Below are 21,884 nucleotides of genomic sequence, written 5' to 3' on the forward strand. Positions count from 1 at the left end.
CTAGCTTCATGCCAATAAGGCATTATCTTCCAACTCTACCTCACGAGTTGGAGAGACACAGAAAATCAATTTTGAAAGCAGAAGACTTGGACTTGTAGAATTCCATTTGCTGTCAGTAAGAAACTATTACTTTATATAGGATAATATCTAGGGATTTCAGGGAGAAAGGTTCAAGGCAAATAAATTTTTAACATTTTATTGATGAACAGGAGAAAATGCAACTTTTGTTTATCATACTGCTGGATGTAATATCAATTTGTACATGTGTAAACAAACTTTTGCACGTTTTCAACATAATAGCCGCTGTTCTGAAAATAATTCAGACATACGGTGTCACAGTCAGGGACATTACCCTGAGAAAGACTGAGGATACAGAGCAGTGTGGTGGGAGCAGCAGAGGGATCTGAGGACTGTAAATCCAACTACAGCCACAGAGTAAATTGTCAGTGGCTATTTTGTGCTGAGCCATCCGCTGCCTTGACTAAACTGCCAGCATAGTTTAAAGATAGCTGGAGGGTGTCTATACAAGCTACACAAAATGGTAACTTCTATGCTCTTTGAAAAGAACAGGATCCGACTTACATTATATAGTAAGCATTGCAGATGGCCTTTTAATACATCTTTCCTCCCAGGAACAAGTTTTGTCACCAGGGAACACACAATGCCCGTTGACCTGTATAACCAGAGGCTCAATAAACTTCTGTTCCATATCCTGGTGGGCACATCCTGTAGTATTTTCTTCAAATGTTATTCCTATATCTATATCACAAGTAACTTATCAGAGCCCATGAATATTGTTGTTCATATTCTCTATTAGCCATCTATGTTATCAGTGCCGTTCTTTAGAGTAGACAGTGGTCTAAAATAGGATATGTATGTATATATAATTATTTTTGGTTGAGAGGTGGTCTTGTAACAGAACGAATTACAGATCTGTAGATGAAGATTTGGAATGGTGCTCCACAGACTGCTTTCCATCTTCTAGAACTTTGGAAATGCGCTGCAAAAAAAGAGGAACAGAGTGCCGTATGTTAAGATGACTACTGTATTGGATTCAGTTATATGTATATTCATTACTAGCTTGTGGCCTTAAGCTGTGGCTAGAGAAAAAGAGACACTGACCAATTCCTGGATATTTTGAATTAATTTCCCTACCCTGCAAAACCATAAACCTGTATTTAAACCTGTCCACATGATTCCAATCATGCTGTGGAAGCATTATACAAATGGATTTTTAGCGTTATTCAGTCCTTTTTCAGACTTGTAGAATAGGACATTTTGTCCTCCTTTTTTTATATGCTATTTAGGTTTAAATGTGAGTGGATGAGATCATGCTGAAAAGCTGTTACTCCTGGGTCTGTTGTGATAAATTGAATATAAGTGAAATCCCACAGACTTCAAATTGATAGGTTATTCTTGTTCCTACCAGAAAAAAATGATTATGAACACACCTAAATGCAGATTTTCCTAAATGTTGCTCTATGGTCCCTGAAGGCACTATCTCTATTTTTTAAAAGACTGCAGAAACTAATGGATGAAAATGAAACCTGTTCACCAGAAAAAAGTAAAAAACAAAACAAAACCCAACCTTCGCTTTGAAAGATCAGCAAAGATTTGACATGTAAAACATTACAAGTGTCTCAGAATGCTTATGCATATCAGTAGCTACCAGCACCTGCATTAAATGTCACCCTCCCACTACCTGAAAAAATACGAAAACTTTAAAACTTTTGAATCGTAATATCACCATTGAATATACACTTTTTGCTTTCGAACACTACATTAAATTCAATAGTTTTAATTCTGTGAAATTTCCACAGAAATCAGTGAAAGGTTTCCTACTTTAAAGGAAGGCAACCTGTTTTAAGCAACATTAATGACTCCAGTGTATGCCAATTTCTACTTTCAAAGCATCTCTGACATCAGACATTGAATCACACTGTGCATGTTTTGCCATATATGCTATGCTTACCTTACTCTGATGCTAGTGCTAACTGCCCTATGTAATTAAATCGAACAAGAAATAATTGCTTTCCTCTTTTGCTAATAAATGTTATATAAAGCAAATCAGAGAAAATCAGTAGGTCACATGAGACCTCTTGTGGTACAGAGGCAGAACTGCACATCTGAGCCTGCCTTTTAAACACACACACAGATGTACATCCGTACTCCAGAAAGCACAGCCACACGCAAATTTTTGCTTCCGCACAGAGCTTCCACTCCTCTCTCTGATGAGAGAAGTAAGGCGGGGGGGGGGGGGGAAGTAAGAGTTTGACTTATGATCTTACGGTATTTTAAAATGACTTAATTTTCAGAGCATAGAATTTTTAAAGAGGTAACACTTTCTTTTTTCCCCCCATAAACACACAGAACTTACCATTGTTTTAAATAACTGGTTCACTTTCTTTTTTTTGAAGGTTTTCTTGTCACCATCTGAGGTGGAAGGAAACACTGGTTGACTCAACCTGTGTGATGCAATTGTTTCATCAGGTGCCACAGGGCTGATGGACAGAGTTAATCCTTAGAACAGAAACATTGGTTGCACAAAACAAAACCAAAAAAGGAGAGTCAGAGTGTAAGATAAAGCAGAATTCAAAATAATGAACTACTGCAATTACTAGAAAGAAATGAGACATTTTTAATCTAACTATATCCTTAGAATACAAAAATAAGTAAAAATTTCCCCATTTGTTAATGGGGAAGCACTAAACTTCATTGCATTGAAACTGAACAGTGAAAGAAATGAACCGATCTGGTCGAAGAAGAAAAAATAGATAAATAGATAAATACATGAAAAAGAAGTGGGCCATGACAGTCTGTTGTGTTGTGCTAAATGTCTGTTAAAGGCATCTGGAAAGATAGGGACAATGAGAGGGACAGATGAAGTGCAGGCTAAGAAATGGGACATGCTATGGAAGAAGTAGGGGGTAAAGGGTATTGATATAGGGCACATTTTCTCTATATACCCTGGCCTAGAAACAAGTTCCACCTTCAGTTACACTTTCCCCTTCTCTATCATGCAACTGTCAGTCTTTCAAGTGGGCAGTTATGTTATCTTTTTTCTCCTTCGTCTTGCTCAGAGGGAGCTCATGAGATTCCTCTCTAACGTCAAAAGCAGAAGTGGAAACCCTACCATGGGGCAACCTTTGGGGATATTCATCTGCCAAAGCAAAGTGCAGAGCATTTCTTCCTGTTTCAAACACTACCTCAGCTGTGAGGGCAGACTGCAGAAGCCCTTGCTTCTGCAAGTGAGACCCCACAAAGCAAGGAAGATGAATAAACCTTGCCTCTTTCAAGGCAGGGGGAATGCCCACACTATACAAGGAAGCAAAATTCGGAGCTCCAGAAGTAATGCTTTTAGAATTTGCATGTTAGCACTCGGCAGCACAGTGTTATCAAGCAGTAGTAGCCATCCAGCCTCACATGCACAATACACACTTAAATTGTAATCTCTGTCTCAGAGGCACAGAGCCACATAGAGAGCGCTACCTGCTCTGCTTGAAGCAAACCCTTTATTGCTATGTTTTCTTAACACAGCAATAAAGAAGTGCTTATCTTACTGTAAGCAGCTTACCTGGGATAGTTGGCATAGAACGACTGACAGAACTCATCTGCTTGAGGACAGATGTTTTCTGAGGTGCCACTACATGTTCTGAGAGGTTGGTGTCACTCATGAACTCATGTTTCCTTGACAGCTGTTTAATAAATTAAAAAAAAAAGCCATTAATGATGAACTGAGACATAAGCAACAAAGATCTAAGCAAAATAATATTTTGTGAAAAGCATAAAAGAAAATAATTAATAAACAAACTATCGTGCCTAACCTGAGTTCTTTATGGGATTGTTTGCTGAGGAAACAATAAAAGTAACTAGAAGCACTAGAATTAGGTCCACATATAATATTATACACTAGCTAAAAACATGTAATGCTTTTTTAGATCATTTATATTTAGATAAATACTTCTCATTCTACATAGAAAAAAGCATTACTCCAAAAAAGCTAGCTAGAAGAGATTCTGTAATCTGGAACTGTAGGATGGTATGTCTACCATATCTTTGGAATAATACCATCAGCCAGCTCTGACTGTGATCTGCAAAGTAAAATGAAGTTTGGAAAACATTTTTCCCTATTGCATTAACATAGCCAGCTCGGCTGCTGCAAGACTTGTCACTATTTTTCTGAAGCAAAAGAAAATCCTGTAACTCAATATGTAGTGAGGTTCCCACAGTTAGGTGTATGTGTTATCTAATTTAATCAAAAGACAAAGGTGTTCCTTATTTTTGTATATTAACGCTTCTCAGAGTATGACTGTGCTTTATACCTTTTTTTTGTATGAGGACATGTAGTGTAAGACAATCATAATCCTCCATAAGTTTCTCCTTGTTTCCCAAAAGAATCTTAGCTTTCTACTGAATTCACTTTGCCTTTGATGATTCCTCCAAAATTTTTTGATCAAATGACTTATGCTCTCTCCATGTAATTCAACAATCTGTTATTGCCTGATATTTTAACTGATAGGGCTTGTGTATCAAGAGAACATCTTTTAATTATTTCTTTTTATACTAAAAGAAGAAAAGTCTCCTGAGAATTAAACTACCAAAAAAAAAAAAAAAAAAGGCAAGCACAATGTAAGTTATATAAGTCATTCTAATGATCTAGCAATGCAATAAAAGCACTCAGATGATATATGGAGCGAGAGATGCCAGTGCTTCCAAACTTCAGTCTGGCACCATTTAAGGAACACTGTTTGCAATCTTGCAATTTCCTAACAGCTGCATGTTCCATAACAAGGTACAAAACGTACAGGGCTCATCACTTTTGAAATAGCCCCGACTGCAAGGAGCTGCCATGAAATGTCAGCACAGTCAATTGCCTCTCCACAGGAAAGCTAGCTTAACCCTCCCAATACAGTACTCCATCTTAGCTAACCAAGCTTCAGAAATTGCAACTTTAGGGCTATATTATCTGTCATCATAAGCAAGTAGAGATGTTCTGATGTTTCCATTGATTTGTTTCCTCCTCAGCATCTTGCAGGTTTCATTCATGGCAGGGCAGATTGTCTCTGCATCCTGCCTATTTCCCTTTATGTCAGCTAGAGTTCTATATGATGTATTTTTCTTTTCCTAAGCAAAGGAGTAATGTCCTCTTTTTTATGGATTATAAAATACTACTCTAAATCAGTAACATACACATTTCATGTCAGAGATAGAAATATCAGGTGCCGTCTTCTCATCAGCAAACACCACACTGCTTCTTTTTGTTCTTTTTTTGGACCTTCTCATCTTTACTTCAGGGTGAGGATTAATTTGCAGAGCAGTCTCCTCTGATTCTGCTTTTACTGGCTTTGGTAGCACTACGTCCAGATCAAAGCTGCAGGAGAAAAAGAAAAAAGTACAAGTTGCTGAGTGGTATTTTAAAAGCCACTGGTATTCTGATGTCATTTCCCCATGAAATATAAATGCAGGTCATCCTTTCCTTTGACTTTCTATGCAGCCTTGCAAACTGTTGGCAAAAAGTATATTGTGTGCGTCAGCTGACAACTATAGATACAAATAAGATGCCTTCAGGAGGTATGATGTCATCTTAAAATGTTGCAAAGAACATAAAATATTGAGTGCAAATCCCTTTTTAAAGATTTGTGCATTAGCTTAAGAACTCCTAAACTAAACAGAGTTAGAGCTCATATGGCAAGTTTATGCTCAGTGATGATGGTGCTGAGAGCAAGACATGCTATTTTGGTTGTTGAGAACAGTGGAACACAGTATTACTATTTATTGCCATGTTTTAAATGCATCCTCCTATTTATTTCACTATATTGGACAATAACACACATATTCAGTGATTAAAAAAAAAATCTCCCTCCTCTCTTCCTCTAATTTTTATAGTTTAAAAATTGGGCTATTTTTCATTTAAAAAAAACAAATAGGAAATTGGTGCTGCTTTACTCCCTTCTTTGCTGATTTAATTAGCCTATTGAACATGGGGCTGAACTTATTTTACAACATAAAAATTGTTAAATCAAGTAGTATGGTGAATTTGTTGACCCGTGCTTCCTAGAAACAAATTAGCATCATAAGAATTAAAAATAGGTGCATGATTCAGCTGCTTAAGTATAGTTGTCTGGTTCCATAGGAGGTGACCTGCTTTATTAGAGACATGGGGCTGGCAGATATGACACAAATCGTGTGTGTTTGCTACATCCTTCTTGAGTGGAAGCTGAAGGGCAGGAAGAGCAGCCTGGGGCATCTCATAACGTGTGATACTACACATCTTTGTTAGACAACTCAAAAAATTTAAGTAAGTAGTGTTAAACAATGAACTGGCAGTCAAACATGCAAGAATAGAGGGGTATCTTAAGAAACACTTCCAAGTTAGGGTCATACACCTTTGGACTTTTTAGTTTTTAAAAGTGAACTACTCAAAAAGGGAGATCAGATGTTTAAAAAAAAAAATCACACTCAAACACTGCTCAGCGAGATCAATTTTATATGTACCTTGTTTGGGAAGAAGTTCTGTGCACCCAATGGATAATTTATAAAGTGATCAAAACAATTTGTGGATGAAAAAGCTAATCAATATACCTATAACTGTTCTCTCAAACTTCAAAGTCTTTATGTTTCCCCGTGCTGCTGTTAAGAAAGCATATAAGGCAAAGCATTTTACATTACTAAGGCTTTACTAAAATGTTCCACCTCCTTACTTGTAAGTTTGTAAAGGTTGTCCTCTTCCTCTCCAATTTTTACAAGCAAAAAGATGTTAATTAAGTTAAAAGCTGTATAAAGAGAAACTTGCAAAAAACCCAGATCTTTGTATTTTTTTGAAATATCATTTAAATTTTAAATTACTTGTTTCCTGAAAATGAAATGCCACTTTTTTCAGTGAGAGATGAGTATATTTTGTCTATTAAGGTTGAAATATTGTAGCTTCAAGCCTGGGGAAGTGATAGCTACAGTTAAAAATAATTTTGGCATAGTCTGAAAAGACTGCTAGTGCTCTTTATCCTTGAATGCCTTTTTTTCTTAATCTTTTAGTTTCATCCCATAAAACTGGTTAAAAACCAGGACTGAAAGAAAATTTGTATTGTATTCATAACCAACCTTTCTGAAGCAATTTTGTTTGGAGTACTGCAGTCTGAATTCATGGAAGTCAGTGAAATAACTGATAACTGACGATAGGATCTCAGCATTGATCTTGGCCGTCCTACTCTCTTGTCATCAAAATCTGGCTACAGGACGGAAAAGAGAAATACATTCTGTCAAACAACTTTGTGCGAACCTCATTTCATCCCTTTTCAGTAGGTCTTGAAGATAGCACAGATATTTTAACATTTGGCATGAAAGAAGTTATTTGCTACCATTAATTACTGTGATTGTTTCTTCTGTCTGGATACACTCTTACTCTAAGACCTCTCAAACTCAATGGTACAGTGAGTAGCTAAATAAACTACAATTGACATAATTAACTGTAATTTTCAAAAAGAAATTAAGAGAAACAGTGTCTGCTGATCTTACTTTGTACAGACCTGGGGCAGGCCATTAAAGTACTTGCTTGGGTATTTAGTTAGTCCTTGCTCCAAGACACTAATCATGCTCCATCTTCAATACAACAGGTTCTGCCATCTCTGTATGTTAATATAGCCTTTTTTAATTATAGGTTTGCAAATGTTGGACAAAACTAATATTTTCCTAATAGCGAGACAGGAAGAACAGGAGGATTCTCCAGGTCATCGTGTATCCATATTGCACAAAGCCATATATGCTGCACCATCTCTCTCTGCAAAGCTTGAAATTAATATGTTCTGCAGCGGCAGGAGAAAAAGGAGACTTCACTCCAAATCCTCTTGAAGAAGATGTAGCTATCGTAATGGAAATATTCAGCTTAACGTTGATGGTTATTTAGGCTTTTCAGCCTGGTACAAAGTTAACTGAAACAATCTGATTTATTTCCAAATGCTTTCCTGTTACTCTTGTTAATAAGGTAGGGACAAAGATCACATTTCTTGGCTAATTCTAGAACTGTTTTCTTTCTTCAGGGGTGACTTCTGGGATCTAAAATTGTAGAGCGCAGTTAGCTCTTCTCTCTTTTTCTGTTCAAGTATTTCCTGGGATAAGCATGCCTCCCCCTAGTTAGCTCCTCACAGTGTTGTGACATGAGGCAGGTTTTTGAGCATTTCCCAGTGAGTGCATACCATAAACTACTTTTCCAGCCTACTTCAATTTCTATCCTATAAACAGGACATGAACAACTTTTAAAAAACATTTCATATTAAAGCACAGGGTTTTGTTCCGATTATCCAGAAAATATTAAAAATTTGTGTGTAATTTCATATGCCAAATTCCCAAATACTTTGCTTCTGATGTCATTTCTCACTAAGCCTCTGATGTCTAGCAGAAGACTTGGAAACATTTGTAGTTTCAAGAATTATTTTCAAGTTTTTTGCAGAGTTTACACGCAATGAGTTTACATGCTGCTCATCCTTTGAATGGCGAGAATCTTGTGATAAAGACACAATAGCTGCATAATGTTTTTTTTTCTTTTCTTTTATTAAAAAAGCTCAGGCCAGCCACCAGAGAGAGTCAGACATGGTAAAATGGCAGTAGTGCCATTCACAAAGTACATTCTCTGCTCTTGCAAAATTTTAAACAGGTTACTTTTTTGAAGTGCTGATCTGTAAGAGTGCTGAAGGGTTCAAGCATTAGGCAAGATTGCTAATTGTGGATTACAGCCTCTTTATTATTGCAAGGATGGTGGCATGGGACTGAAAATGAGAAAAACATACTGAGATAAACATATAGAATTTTCATCATATACGTGCGTAACACAGCACAATATCCAAAATTTAGGTTAGAAACTTGCTACTTTTTCCCCTATAACAGAAGAAATAGATCCTCTTATAAAATCATCAACGCTGAGAGCAGCAACATAAAATAATTTCCAAAGCAACTGGTGTTTAATCACAAAAACCAGACAACATTCTTGCTAGTCTGCACAAGCTCAGATAGACTATTTTATTCAAGAATTGTCTGGAGAGTTTGTGTTTAGAAGTTACCCTTCAATTCCCATATATTTCAGTTTGGTCTCAACTAATATTTATAGTATTATACACATGATAGGTTTTCCTTCACAACACAGCTGGAAGTGGCTAGCACAGGGAGACATCAATTGCAGATCAAAGCCCTAAACCCCTAAGAAAAATTACAAAGAGGAGACACATGAGAATTTGCTTTTACTTCCTTAATAAGGCGGAAAAGAATGGCAGTTTTAATAGACATAATAAAATATTCCAAATCTTCCAGAATGAGGAATATTTGATACGTCAGAGAATTGAATCAACTCTTTGACTATAAGGCTCAGGTCTTACTACCTTCAAATCACAAGAAAATCCACAAGCAACAAAAGTTTAGTATGTGGTTTTGTTTAGGAGAACAAGATGTGTATTAAGAAAAGAGAAAGTGCAGGAGAGGTTAAAAGGAGAGCAATACCAATTCTCTGGCTCCATATTGTTTTTCCACTTTAACTTTTAAATGCTTGAAACATTCCTCCATACGGTCATGGAAAGGACGAAGATTATCAGAAACTCTTCTTTCATGAATTTTAATTCCAGCCCCAAGGAAAGGTATCTTGAAGAGGGAAAAAAAGAAGAAAAAAAGTGAGAATATTAAACTGGGTCTGACCACCCCTCTAACTCCATTTAATGTACGTGCTAAGACAACTCCAAAACTCTTACTGTGATTGGCAGATAGATTTGTCAGTTGATTTCAGCTTTTAACAGCAAGTACTAGATGGAAAAGGCTCTTGAAAAATGAGCTTGCTCAGTAAATTTTTGAAGAATGTTGGCTGGCTCATAGTGACTGTTTTCTCTCTTCTATGTATTTTAATGTTAATCCCTTATGAGATTAAACACACCATGCGAGTTTAAAAAATTCTTAGACTACTAGTCCACCTGCTTCTGAAGGTGCCTGCCATAGTTTACAAGAAGGAAGGTAGGGATGAAAAAATATCTAAGTGGATTCCAGGCAGGTGGTTTCAAACTCTTCTCTTTCAAATGGAGGATGAAGTGACTGGGAAAGGTTTAAATCCATCTACTGGGGGCTTAATCATGTGATCACTTTGACAATTGCTGCAGCAATTTAATATGTTAATGCCTGGTTGCTGAAGGTGACCTCTTCCTTTCTCCTCGATTTTACTCTGTAGACTTCCTCTGTACTGCCCACATCTTAAGAAAAATTCAGTAAGATAATGATTCAATACAAAAACGAACAACTCAAGCCATGAACAGAGGCAGCTTGTACTAAACAGGCTGACTTTGCTCAATTTTACCCTTGTGCTTTTCTTTTTTGCTGCTCATCCTTTAGGGTGGGGTCAGTGACAAGTAACCAAAGGGGTTAAGATCTCCGATTCTTCCTACTAGAGTTGAAAGAAGGTACATAACAATAGTTTTTAAAACCTAGGAGGGGGGAAGTGTAGATACCTACTCCCTTAAAGGAGAACACCTGATAAAAAGGTTCGGAAAAGGTCTATCAGTTCATTAAGTACCTCCCTCCACTTGAATTTCTTAAAAAATCCTTCTCCTTTGTCAGAAGGAATGGCTTGCCTACCAAATAATAATAAAAAAATTATAATGAAGCATATATGATAGTAATACTACCTTTCTAACTTCTCTTCCCTATAAGGCTTTCCATTGCTATTATATTGCTATTATCATCTTTGCTGTTATATTAGTGTAATAATATCCAGTTAAAAGCAAACAAAACAACTCTTATCTTCAAAGATAAAGGACAGCACACTTTGATGTGCTGTTTAATTAATAATAAACGTATTCACAAAGAGAAACTTTGTAGTGCTTCTCTTTAAAATATAAAGACATTTCATTACTCTTCCATCTTTGAAGATGGTGATTTATGAGATTTGTGCAACATACTTTTAGCTACCCTTCTGCCAGTAGCCTTTTCTAACTGCTTTACCATTGACTTTTAGCTATTTTGCATTAATGTTTGGGGATTTTTTGTAAAATCCACTTAGATTCCATGCTTCCTTTTTGTATTCTGACCCTATAAATATTATTAATATTGTATACATCTGTGCCTCCATTGACCTGATCATATTTTATGGAAGTTCAATTTCAATATAACTTTTAAAAACATGGTATTAAAGCCCATCTATTACAAACAGATCTGTTTATCTTCTTTAGAGGGATTTACAAGGATAGATATAAATTACCACTTTATTTTCTAATGCCAGATGGTATTACAGTCAATTTATACCACTGCATGCACTGAGTACTTCTGATGGTCAGAAAGCAACCATATACAGAGCCTGTGGTGGGCAACAATACAGGAGAAAGCTGTAAAGGTTGGTGACTCAAACTAATAACTAAACTGACATGAATCAAAATGAAACAGGAAGAAACTTCAAAAACACTAAGAAAATAGTACAAAAAAATTCCATTAAAACTATTTGGAAGATTCATTTCAAGGCTGAGAGAGGAATAAATGGTTAATTCTTACTGTTTCTCATCTACGAAACAGAGATAGAATCATAGAATCATCGAACAGTTTGGGTTGGAAGGGACCATTAAAGGTCATCTAGTCCAACTCCCCTGCCATGAGCTGGGACATCTTCAACTACATCGGGTTGCTCAGAGCCCCGTCCAACCTGGCCTGGAATGTTTCCAGGGATGGGGCATCTACCACCTCTCTGGGCAACCTGTTCCACCACTGTCATTGTAAAAAATTTCTTCTTTATATCTAGTCTGAATCTACCTTCTTTTAGTTTAAAACCATTACCCCTTGGCCTCTCGCTACAGGCCCTACTAAAAAGTCTGCCCCATCTTTCTTATAAGCCCTCTTTTAAGTATTGAAAGGCCACAATAAGGTCTCCCCGGAGCCTTCTCTTCTCCAGGCTGAACAACCCCAACTCCCTCAGCCTTTCTTCATAGGAGAGGTGTTCCGTCCCTCTGATCATTTTTGTGGCCCTCCTCTGGACCCGCTCCAACAGGTCCATGTCTTTCCTGTGCTGGAGACTCCAGAGCTGCATGCAGGACTCCAGGTGGGGTCTCACCAGAGCAGAGCAGAGGGGCAGAATCACCTCCCTCAACCTGCTGGCCATGCTTCTTTTGATGCAGCCCAGGATACTGTAGCCCTCTCACAACGACAGCAAAGATTAAATCAATGAGGAAGAATTTTTTAGTGAGTTAGTACAAAGAATGAGACATGGAATATGACAAGAAATATCTTGAGCCATTCACTTCTGATAGTAAAATTCCAGATTAACTCACACTATTTCATAACATCCCTCTTGAAAGGGAGATCACTATATTATGCTTTGATATAGCAATTACTATGCCCATTCATTTACACAGCAAACAGTTCTTTCTCACTTAAATCATCCACATTTCAGAGGACTTAGTGGTTAGTGGTATCCTAAAAACCTACCTATGTGCAAAAATGTAAGTCTCTTCTCTCATAGTCATTAACTTTGCCACATATTGATGGCAATAATTTCTATTTGAACTAGATAATGCAAATAGAATTGATAATTTCTGAGGTCATGTTTTTCTTCCCTCCATTATCATAACAAATGCTTAGGTCAATGAAAAGAGCCATTTTCCTTTGAATCTCAGCAAAAATAGAGTTTTTTCTGCTACCACCTCCCGTAGGTGCATTTTCCTCTGAGGACAAAAGGGTTCTGCAGGTTGGTTGGCTTATCACATGTACACTAAAAATAAAAAACCAAATAACCTCGGTGTGCTGCTAGTATAGGCAGAATATTCAGTTTTCCTCTGAAGATATAGCTTAAAAATATTTACTAATGGTCTTCCATGCTATTTGCCACACAACAGACATGTAGCAGCAATCTTGAAGGCTCATTGAGCATGCAAATAACTCCTGTGAGCAACTAGCATTCCATTAAGGTTTCTAATGCAAAAACACCCCCATAAACAAACAACAACAACGAACACCCACCTCTAGGAAAGAGTTATTTCCCAAGAGAATTTCTGACATTCGCAAATGCTTCTTTTCCCAGCAATTCATGAAGTCCTTATGACTTCTGTCATGCTCTCAGTTTTGTCTCCAGGAATACAACCCGAGTCTGAAATCCTGGCCCTTTTAACCATAAATGTACCTCACTATATGTGGCTTTTGATAAACCATTCCAAATGATGTCTTCTACAAAGTACTTTTCTGGCCTACTGCTTTCCCTAGGACATAAGGAGATATGTGGGTAACTCCCCTGATTCTGGTAGCATTTCATCTAACTCTTAATGGACACTATAATGATGACATTCCTCAGGAAATATGATGTGATTTTTGTAATTAAGCCATTTCTCCAGTTTAGGCACAGATTTTAAAAAACCTGAAAGACAGGATTGCTTAGATCCCCAAGAATGTTTTATCAATCACATGCCACATCAGAGGGTAAGGAATTATTGCTATGCTGTTTCGTCAGTGATCTTAGTGGGTTAGTAATGGAATACATGCTTCCTGTTAGGCACATTAAAATTGAAGGGCTTGAAGTCCTTTTTCCTACTTAAGGGAAACTATTAATATCTAAATAGGATAATAAATATAGTCCTTTTACAACTATACATACTCTGAAACAGAAGGTTTAGTCTAAGAGAGAGTATTTTACTATGAGTGCCTTTTCAAAAAAATACTATGAATTCACCACAGAACTAGGCAGGAAGTTTGTAACAAGAATATTCTCATTCTTCTACCCCTCCTTGCTTTGGTGAAACAGTTAAAACCCCCCCCAAAACCCACAAAAAAAACCCTGGTAAAAATGATACAATCATCTAAATGCTATGTTCTCCTGCTAGAAAGGAACAGAAAAAAGGAATAGCTGATGAAGCTTCAGATGACTGCTGTCAGTAAGACGTTACCTGCCAAGCAATTAGATCTTTGAGTCTATTCAGCTTTTCTTGATCCTCTGGATGCTCTCTGATATATTCTTCTGTAAAGAAAGCCTTAGACAAAAAAAATAATTTAGTCCATCATTTCGACAGGTAAAAAAAATCAGTGATTACACCACTGACTCCAGCTGGCGACCATAAGATTGGTCATCAAATAAGAGACACATACACATGCTCCTTAACCAGATGCTGCTAGTGATAATTCCTTATTATATCAGTTGAGAACTGAGGTGCTTTTTTTGTTAAAAGGTATTCAGTCTTTATCCAATGCTTCTGAGTTTGAGGCCCTTACTATGAAACCCAATTATTGTTGTTTTTAATTAAGCTTGCACTGAAACTAAAAAGCACAGATTTGGAGTATCATGATTTACGTTGATAAATGATCACTTTATTCAAGTACCCTACTGACTGACATTAGCCAGTGTTATACAATGAAGAAACTGAACTCTTTCATAGATAAGCAGAGCCAGCTATTGCATACACACTGCCTTTTGCTGCCCAAAGATTTTATCCCTCAGGTACAAAAGAAGAATGTAGCTATTTGTCCATGACTGCCAAATATCTAAACAAATGATACTTTAGGACTAACACAGCATAAGTCATACTCCTCCAGAATATGTCATGCTTATTGCATGTAATTTATGTGTGTACATATATACGTACATACATATATATGGCATCTTTTCAGCACTATCTGCGTCTATCTGACATGCTGAGCCTACTGAGCATGGCACATGATTTTCATCAGGAAATGGCAGGCAGAAATAATAGAGCTTTACAGCTGTGGGGTAACCCCACATTAATTTTCATCCAAAACATTAATAATTAATAATTTAGAATTTAAATTTATATGAGTTTTTAACATTCCTGCTTTCTCTCCTGCCCTGCCTTCACAAGGTGGCCTTAGGGACAAATTTTCTACAGTTCAGTTCCTCAAGACATTCCACTTTCCAAGTATTGCCAGAACAGCTTGTATTCTGATTTTTTGACAACAAAACCTGCTATGCAGAACGGCTGCAGTTACTGAGAAAACCTGATGACGGTTTAATTGATAACCCACATCTAAATACGCCAGATCTACTGTAGGATATACTGGATTCATTTACTCCAGACCAAGTCTTTTGATGTGTGAGAGCCTATTTCATTACAAAAGGGGTACCTCGTCTCACACGTATACGAAAACCCTCATAACTGCAATGAATATTGCGCTTCAGTTACTCTAGTTTGCTAGTTTCTGCTTTCAAAGACAGATGTGACCAGGATATGAGGATCTCTTAATCGGTGGAGTTATGGCTTTCATATTCCCAGCCCACATTCCACTGCCACTTTGAACAAAGGATGTAGGAGGGTTATGAAATAATATATCTGAATATGTTCTTTGCATTGACTTAAAAGCTCTTACCTTCTCGTATTTAGCAAAGCCACCCATAACAGCTGGATCAACAATTCCATTCAGAAGCATAGAAAGTGGATTAATAGGAAGGTTCTCATCACTCTGGTATTGGTTAATCATCATCAAAATTTTTTCATTCGTCATGGACATAGTCTCAATAGCATTCTCTAAAGGACTAATTGTAGTCTATAAAGAAACAAAAGACTTCTAAGGTTTATAAAGAGATAAAAAGGTATTTTTGGTTTTATAAAACTTCACGTGACAAACAACATTCTTACAATTCAGCAAACCAACACAGATTTGTTCAATTCTCTTAGGACTTGGTCCTGAAACTATAAATCAGATGTAAGATATATTGATCCCAGCAGTAGAAAGATAAAACATAAGTAATAACAGTTTTGTATGTGTAAAAATAAGTAAATAACAATAGCCTTGTGTGATAAATTTGCAAACTATTTTGTATGTGAGGATTCATATAGATACATGTTTTACAGGTTCTTAGCATGTTAATACACACCTGTGACATGGAGACAACCTCAAACCATCGTAAAATTCCAGGAAGTTTGTATGCTGTAACAAATGATGTTCTCTCAATCCACATAGACTATTAAAAAATATAACAGGGAGAAAATGATACTTCAGGATTTAAACTTTAATCTTTTCTGCCTTCTGAAATGTCAGAGTGAAAAGAATATAGATGGAAAACACATGCACATTTTTGCATAAAAGGACACTGCAAAATGAATCTAGCACAGCAATTTGCACAAATAATTTTTCTGATTTCAGATTACGTCATCTTCAAGCACTAAGCCTGCACAAAGCAGAGGAAAAAGAAAATTACCCTTGAATCTTTTAGTATCTATTCCTATCTTTGCCATTACAGGTTGAATGACTGTGACTAAATGACCTACTCTCACCTCTACCCAGATTATGCTTCTTCCCTCCCCTTTTGAAACATATTTGCAATTAAAAGCAGTAATAGCCCTATAACAACTTGCCAGCATTCTTACTTTTTTTTTCTCCTTTCTTCTTTCTCTTCTGAACAAGACTAGCTGTTGGTATTTTAAAATGCCACTAGTTCATTTACCCTACTGCTCCTTATTTTACCAATATCAGCTCATCTAAACTGCCAGTACTGAGAAACATAACGATGAATGCAATGAAGACATACTCCAGCTATCCCAATTTCCACCTATCTGAACTAAGTATGCATATTATCGATTGTCATCAGCAATGAAAACATTAACGATTTCATTTTTGTAAAACCATTTCAAGGTATATTCATCAACGGTTTCAAAACTCTCCAGTTTGCAAAGGAAGCCAATGTGCATCATGAGTCTTGATAATACAATGCAAAGCGGGGATGTCAGGGTAGAGTTTGCATCTGAAGCATTTAATTTAACAGCCGCTAAGAAGCTCCTTACATGAAACTGTTGACACTACCGATCAGCATGCACGTAACTGAAATTGTACATTTTTGAAATAAATGGCTTTTCCCATCTGTATCCCAAGAGCACAGCTTTAGCCATAAAGATTGGATGGTATGGTTTTCACGACAAACTATAAAATATCAGATATCTGTAAAATTAAAATATAGAAACTTACCACATTTTTATGCATGACACTGAAAAATAATTTATGGTGTTGCAGATTTCCTAGAATATTTGAACAACGAAGACTATTTCTCAGCATTACACCATTACGCATGGGAATAAAAATGACATAGGTAGTACTCTAGGCTATCAAGATTTCACAGGACTGATGAAAGCAGACAACACACACCTCTCATTGCCAAGCTGACAGCTGACAAAAGTGTTGTAAACTACAAGAGGCAAACCATTTAATATTTATTTATATGTCACCTTGTTTCATAACAAAAATCTGTACCAGAAAATGTTACTGCTTAACACAAATGTGTTGAACATACTTAACTACATAATGTTTACCTGCAATTGAAACAGTGACGTATCACTGAGTAAGTACATAGGAGTAGGGCTGAAATAGAGAAATCTTGTATTTATTTTTTTGAACTAGATCCTAAAGTTAGGGTGTCTGTAATGAGTAATCTGAGACTAAGAAAGGATCTAGATCAAAATTCAATCACAGCTACCAGAACTGCATCCATCACCCTCTCTATCATTTACTTACAGCAAATTCATTTTCAGGGTCAACAGATCCTTTTCTGACTGGTCTTGAATAGTGGAACCGGTGCACATTGTTGGACTTATAAAAACTGAAAGATTCAAAAAAGACTATTGTAAAATACAGAATTCAGAAATCTATGGATCTTGTTATCACAGTGAAATATTTCATTTTGAGTCAGTTGAGTTTTTAATTAAAAGCAAATTTACTGCTCAGAAAAAAAGCACGTTACTGAAAACTCAGGAGACAACTACTTTTTCTATAGATCAGGGTCAACACACAGCATTTTACAAATATTAAGCTTCAGCTTGTGACTGGGTGTAATTTCCAGGTATAAAAATTCCACAACTTCCAGATTAATGTTAAAACCCACAGAAGGTGGTCTAGAAAAGATTTTTACTTTCCTGTATTCTTGCTGTGGCATGCACACTGCTTGCCTGCTTTATAATGGCATACAAAAGGAGCACATTTTGTTAAAAATAACTGACTGAACAGAGCGGATATATTCACCTGGACCGAAATACATGTGGGTTTTTCATCCATGGCACATGCCAAATCAGTTTAATCATGTCTAACAATTCTGTTCACAATGCAGAACAATAGTTATTCAATAAACTAAACATTTGAAGCCATTAATAATTTCTTGTAATAGATAAGAAAATGTATATAAACACTTGTAGAGGGGGACACCAATGTAAAGAAATCTATTGCAAATTCATGTTAGGGTCTATTCTATTCAGTTAATGAATCATTCCCAGTCACTGTGAGCATGTATTTCCACTAAACTCGGAAGCACTCTGCTTTTAGCACTGGCTAATTTGAACGAACAGAGATTGCACTGTTTTGGCTAAGTATTTTGCTGTCCACAGAAAAATCTCTTCGTTTGGTTTTTAGTTTTTGTTTTAAAGATTATTTAAATTTAAAGCCACGTTAAGTAAAAGCTAATTTTGCAGAGCAAAAAAAAATCTCAGAAATATCTTACAGTAAAACCAAGTCATGTTTTGGAAGCATAGAGAGACAAATAAATGGAGACACTCCAAACAGTTCAGCTAAACAAACTTCTGGTATGTTAGTTCATAGGAACCGATGATTTCTGATCCAAACTACTAAGATTATCTTCATCAATAAAGAAAAGAAAGTGGAAAATACTGCTATACCGAGTCAGATCACTTTATACAGTTCCATCTGAAAGGACAGATATTTTGAAGCTCTTTGATAGAATAAATGCTTTGCCATCAACTAATGTAACTAACAATTAAATGCCCAATAAAGTACACTCATAAAAATAAATCTCTAAGCCCAGATGAAATTAGCAGTTTGGTTGAATTCTGCAGCTGAGACAAACAATTACAAAATCTCCCACATGACAAGAGATTGTACTTTATGTAGAGCACTTCGCTAAATAAAACTGTTACAAGTTCAAAATGTGGCTGGCACTACACTGAAATCTAGTCCAGGACCAGATTTATAAGCTGTCTTTCGGTTACTGATTTTAAAAAGAATTCAAGTTGAAGTTGGGACCACAGTTCATTATTTTTTAATTTTTTTTAATCTTGCAGTACAACTGTGCTTGTATCTGCTTCATTTATTTTGGTGTATGTGGGGAGGTGAGTCTTATTTTTCCACTCTGAATCAACTGCAATTTCAGTAAAGATTCTATAGAGAAGGCCGCAGACAAAGGTGACATCTAGTTTGAATCCAGCTGTGGAACGGTTAGAAATGAACTCATCTCAGCTGATAAAAAGAAGCCTTCTATCTTCACTCTCTTTTTGGAAAGTCATAATATAAGTGTTGTTAGAGGGTTTAGTCTGAGATTTTGCTTGTTTAAGTGTGGAGGCATTGCAAAGCCTCTCTTGCATTAAAAATGCAGATGCCTCAGTTTACCTGGAGAAATTTTAGCTTAAGATATCTGTTTTAACCAGTTACAATTAGGGAGATACGGTCATACTTTGTGCTTTCACAAGGCACTAGCAAGAGTAAGGAGAAAATATGGCCTGCCTTAACTGATGGTGCTTGTACTTTTTGCTGTCCATAAGTTAGAAGCTAACAAATACTATCTTGAAATTTTTCATTCAAGTGTTAGTGATAAGCAACAGCTTTTACTGACCATGTTTGCAACCATATAAATCATAGAATGGTTTGAGTTGGAAGGGACCTTTAAAGATCATCTAGTTCCAACCCCCCTGCCATGGGCAGGGACACCTTCCACTGGACCAGGTTGCTCAAAGCCCCATCCAACCTGGCCTTGAACACTTCCAGGGAGGGGGCAGCCACAACCTCTCTGGGCAACCTGTGCCAGTGTCTCACCACCCTCATAGTAAAGAATTTCTTCCTTATATTTGATCTAAATCTACTCTCTTTCAGCTTAAAACCATTGCCCCTCATCCTGTCACTACAGGCCTTGGTAAAAAGTCTCTTTCCATCTTTCTTATAATCCCCCTTTATATATTGATGGATTTGGAGCCAAAGATCTCACAAGCCTGAAGCCAGCCAATATTCCAGTAGGTACTGTATGCAGTTTTGGCATCAGCCATTAGAAGGGACCATCACTTTTTACACATGTAGTCAGAACACTTAATTAGGAGCATGTAATAAGTTCAACCTGTTCTACATTGGGTTAGGAGTTCGGAAATGTTAGCCAGTCTGTTCTCAAAATACTTTGGACAATTCATTTCCTTTATTCCGTTACAAAATCTTGACTGTAGTACCAATGGAAACCATTTTGCTGCCATGTGTTTTGCACTTGGCAAGATAAGTCACAACAAGATTCTGTTATACAAGAGCCTTCAACGCAACCATTCTCATACTGCCAGTCACCTCTAAGACCCCTCTCTCCATCACTTGTCTAAGAAGCTGTGTTGAAAACTCAATAACTTGGACCCAAAGCATGGATTTCACCTCCCCACCCTGTAACCATATGCTATTCCTGCAGTGGTAAATGAGTAGATGTTCTTTCATGAAATTCCTAGGGAATACATAAGTCAGTAAACGAAGACAATAGAAGCTCTAAGATTCATTGGCAAATGACTGAGTTCACAAAATAATGGTTGTTAATTTAGGAATATGGACTGACTTTCATTATATTATCTATTACAGAAATTCACTTACTTTATAATTTGATCAGGTACTGCCTTATTTTTGAATCTAGGTTGCTCCTCCAGGACTGGCTGCACTGTAAAACACTGGATATCTGAAATCATGAAAGTTAAGGGCATGTTATTAACTATCAGTGTGAAATACTGTAGGCTGCGTGGGAAATAAAAAAAAAAATTAAAAAAAAAAAGACATTTCCTGATGAAAAATCTGCAGGGTTCAGAGTTTCATTTGTGGAGCTTTCTTGGCCAAAAAAGGAAAAATCTGCCAGTAGTAACCAGTGAATATATATTAATATTAATATTGAACTGCATATTTTTATTATTTACTAAGCTTGAATATCTGTAGCTGAATTTATCACACTGAATCATTCATTAAATTTTAAAGCCAAGCCAACTTCCAAAAATAACATCAACAACATCTGATGTTAACAGTTTCACTATTTAGCTTTAGGCATGCATAATGTCATGATGTTTAGCATTTCATCTTTGAAATCTGTAATTGAGCAGCCCTTTTACTTAAGATTTCCTTTTTCTATGGAAGTGTTACTTTTTAATCTGAATACTGTATTTGTAAGTAAATATATCATATTCTTACAGATTTCAGTATATTTGAAACTCATGCCCTCTGGTTAGATTCCGTAGCTTTTTCTTAAGCGTGTAAGTAGTGCATCTCCTGTTAGTTGCAAATAGACTTAAGCATATTCTACTTTAAGAAAGGACTGAAGCAAATGATCTCAAACAAAAAAAAATTAGTTAAGACACAAGACAGACTTATGAGAGCTTGCCTCTCAAGCTTAGTGTACTATTTCAGAAAAGCCTGTAATACTCTCTGCTTCAGTCCCAACAGTGTGAAAAGAAAGCAGTATTCCTTTTGTCCTCCAGCAGGTTCCATCAGAATAGACTCAAGAGAGCATGTGAAGTGTTACAATATTACCTTGAAAATTAATAAAGGAAAATCAACATGTTAAAAAAAAAAAGTCTGATACAATGAGATGATCTCATAGCTGCTCAGCCAGTAATGATTTAAATCAGAACATGAAGAAAAAAGATAATGCGTGCAAGCAACTGTTAGAGTACTTCTAAACGAGAATAATTTAGGGCATTCTAAAAGGTGGTTAATGATGTTTATGAGTTAATTTTCCTAGGAAAATTTCTGAGAGTGACCTAAGGCATATTTATGTTGCCAGGAAATACAGGTGATACCCAAATGCAGTGCCAGTCAGAACAATGTTCAAGGAAGACATGAATTTAATAGCAAGACACAACAGCTAGAAATGTGAGGTAATAGACAATTTGCTGCTTTAAACTTAGCCAATTCAAGTGTTCATCACTGTTTTTGCC

The 21,884-nt window shown here is 36.5% G+C and overlaps 1 protein-coding gene across 1 annotated transcript in view; it reads right to left on the reverse strand.

Moving 5' to 3' along the window:
* Nucleotides 1–208: 208 nt before the first annotated feature.
* DOCK2 (dedicator of cytokinesis 2) overlaps nt 209–21,884 on the reverse strand; it is a 202,482-nt gene continuing 180,806 nt past the window's right edge. The window contains exons 42-52 of the mRNA XM_050905599.1: nt 20,557–20,638; nt 17,455–17,539; nt 15,824–15,910; nt 15,316–15,492; nt 13,884–13,967; nt 9,484–9,621; nt 7,099–7,226; nt 5,191–5,371; nt 3,575–3,695; nt 2,378–2,520; nt 209–1,000 (exon numbers count right to left, since the gene is read on the reverse strand). Of these exons, the coding sequence (XP_050761556.1) occupies nt 926–1,000; nt 2,378–2,520; nt 3,575–3,695; nt 5,191–5,371; nt 7,099–7,226; nt 9,484–9,621; nt 13,884–13,967; nt 15,316–15,492; nt 15,824–15,910; nt 17,455–17,539; nt 20,557–20,638 (1,301 nt within the window). The 3' untranslated portion in view covers nt 209–925. The remainder of the gene's footprint in view (nt 1,001–2,377; nt 2,521–3,574; nt 3,696–5,190; nt 5,372–7,098; nt 7,227–9,483; nt 9,622–13,883; nt 13,968–15,315; nt 15,493–15,823; nt 15,911–17,454; nt 17,540–20,556; nt 20,639–21,884) is intronic.

This window comes from Gymnogyps californianus, chromosome 14 (genome assembly GCF_018139145.2).
Source record: "Gymnogyps californianus isolate 813 chromosome 14, ASM1813914v2, whole genome shotgun sequence".
NCBI lineage: Eukaryota > Metazoa > Chordata > Aves > Accipitriformes > Cathartidae > Gymnogyps > Gymnogyps californianus.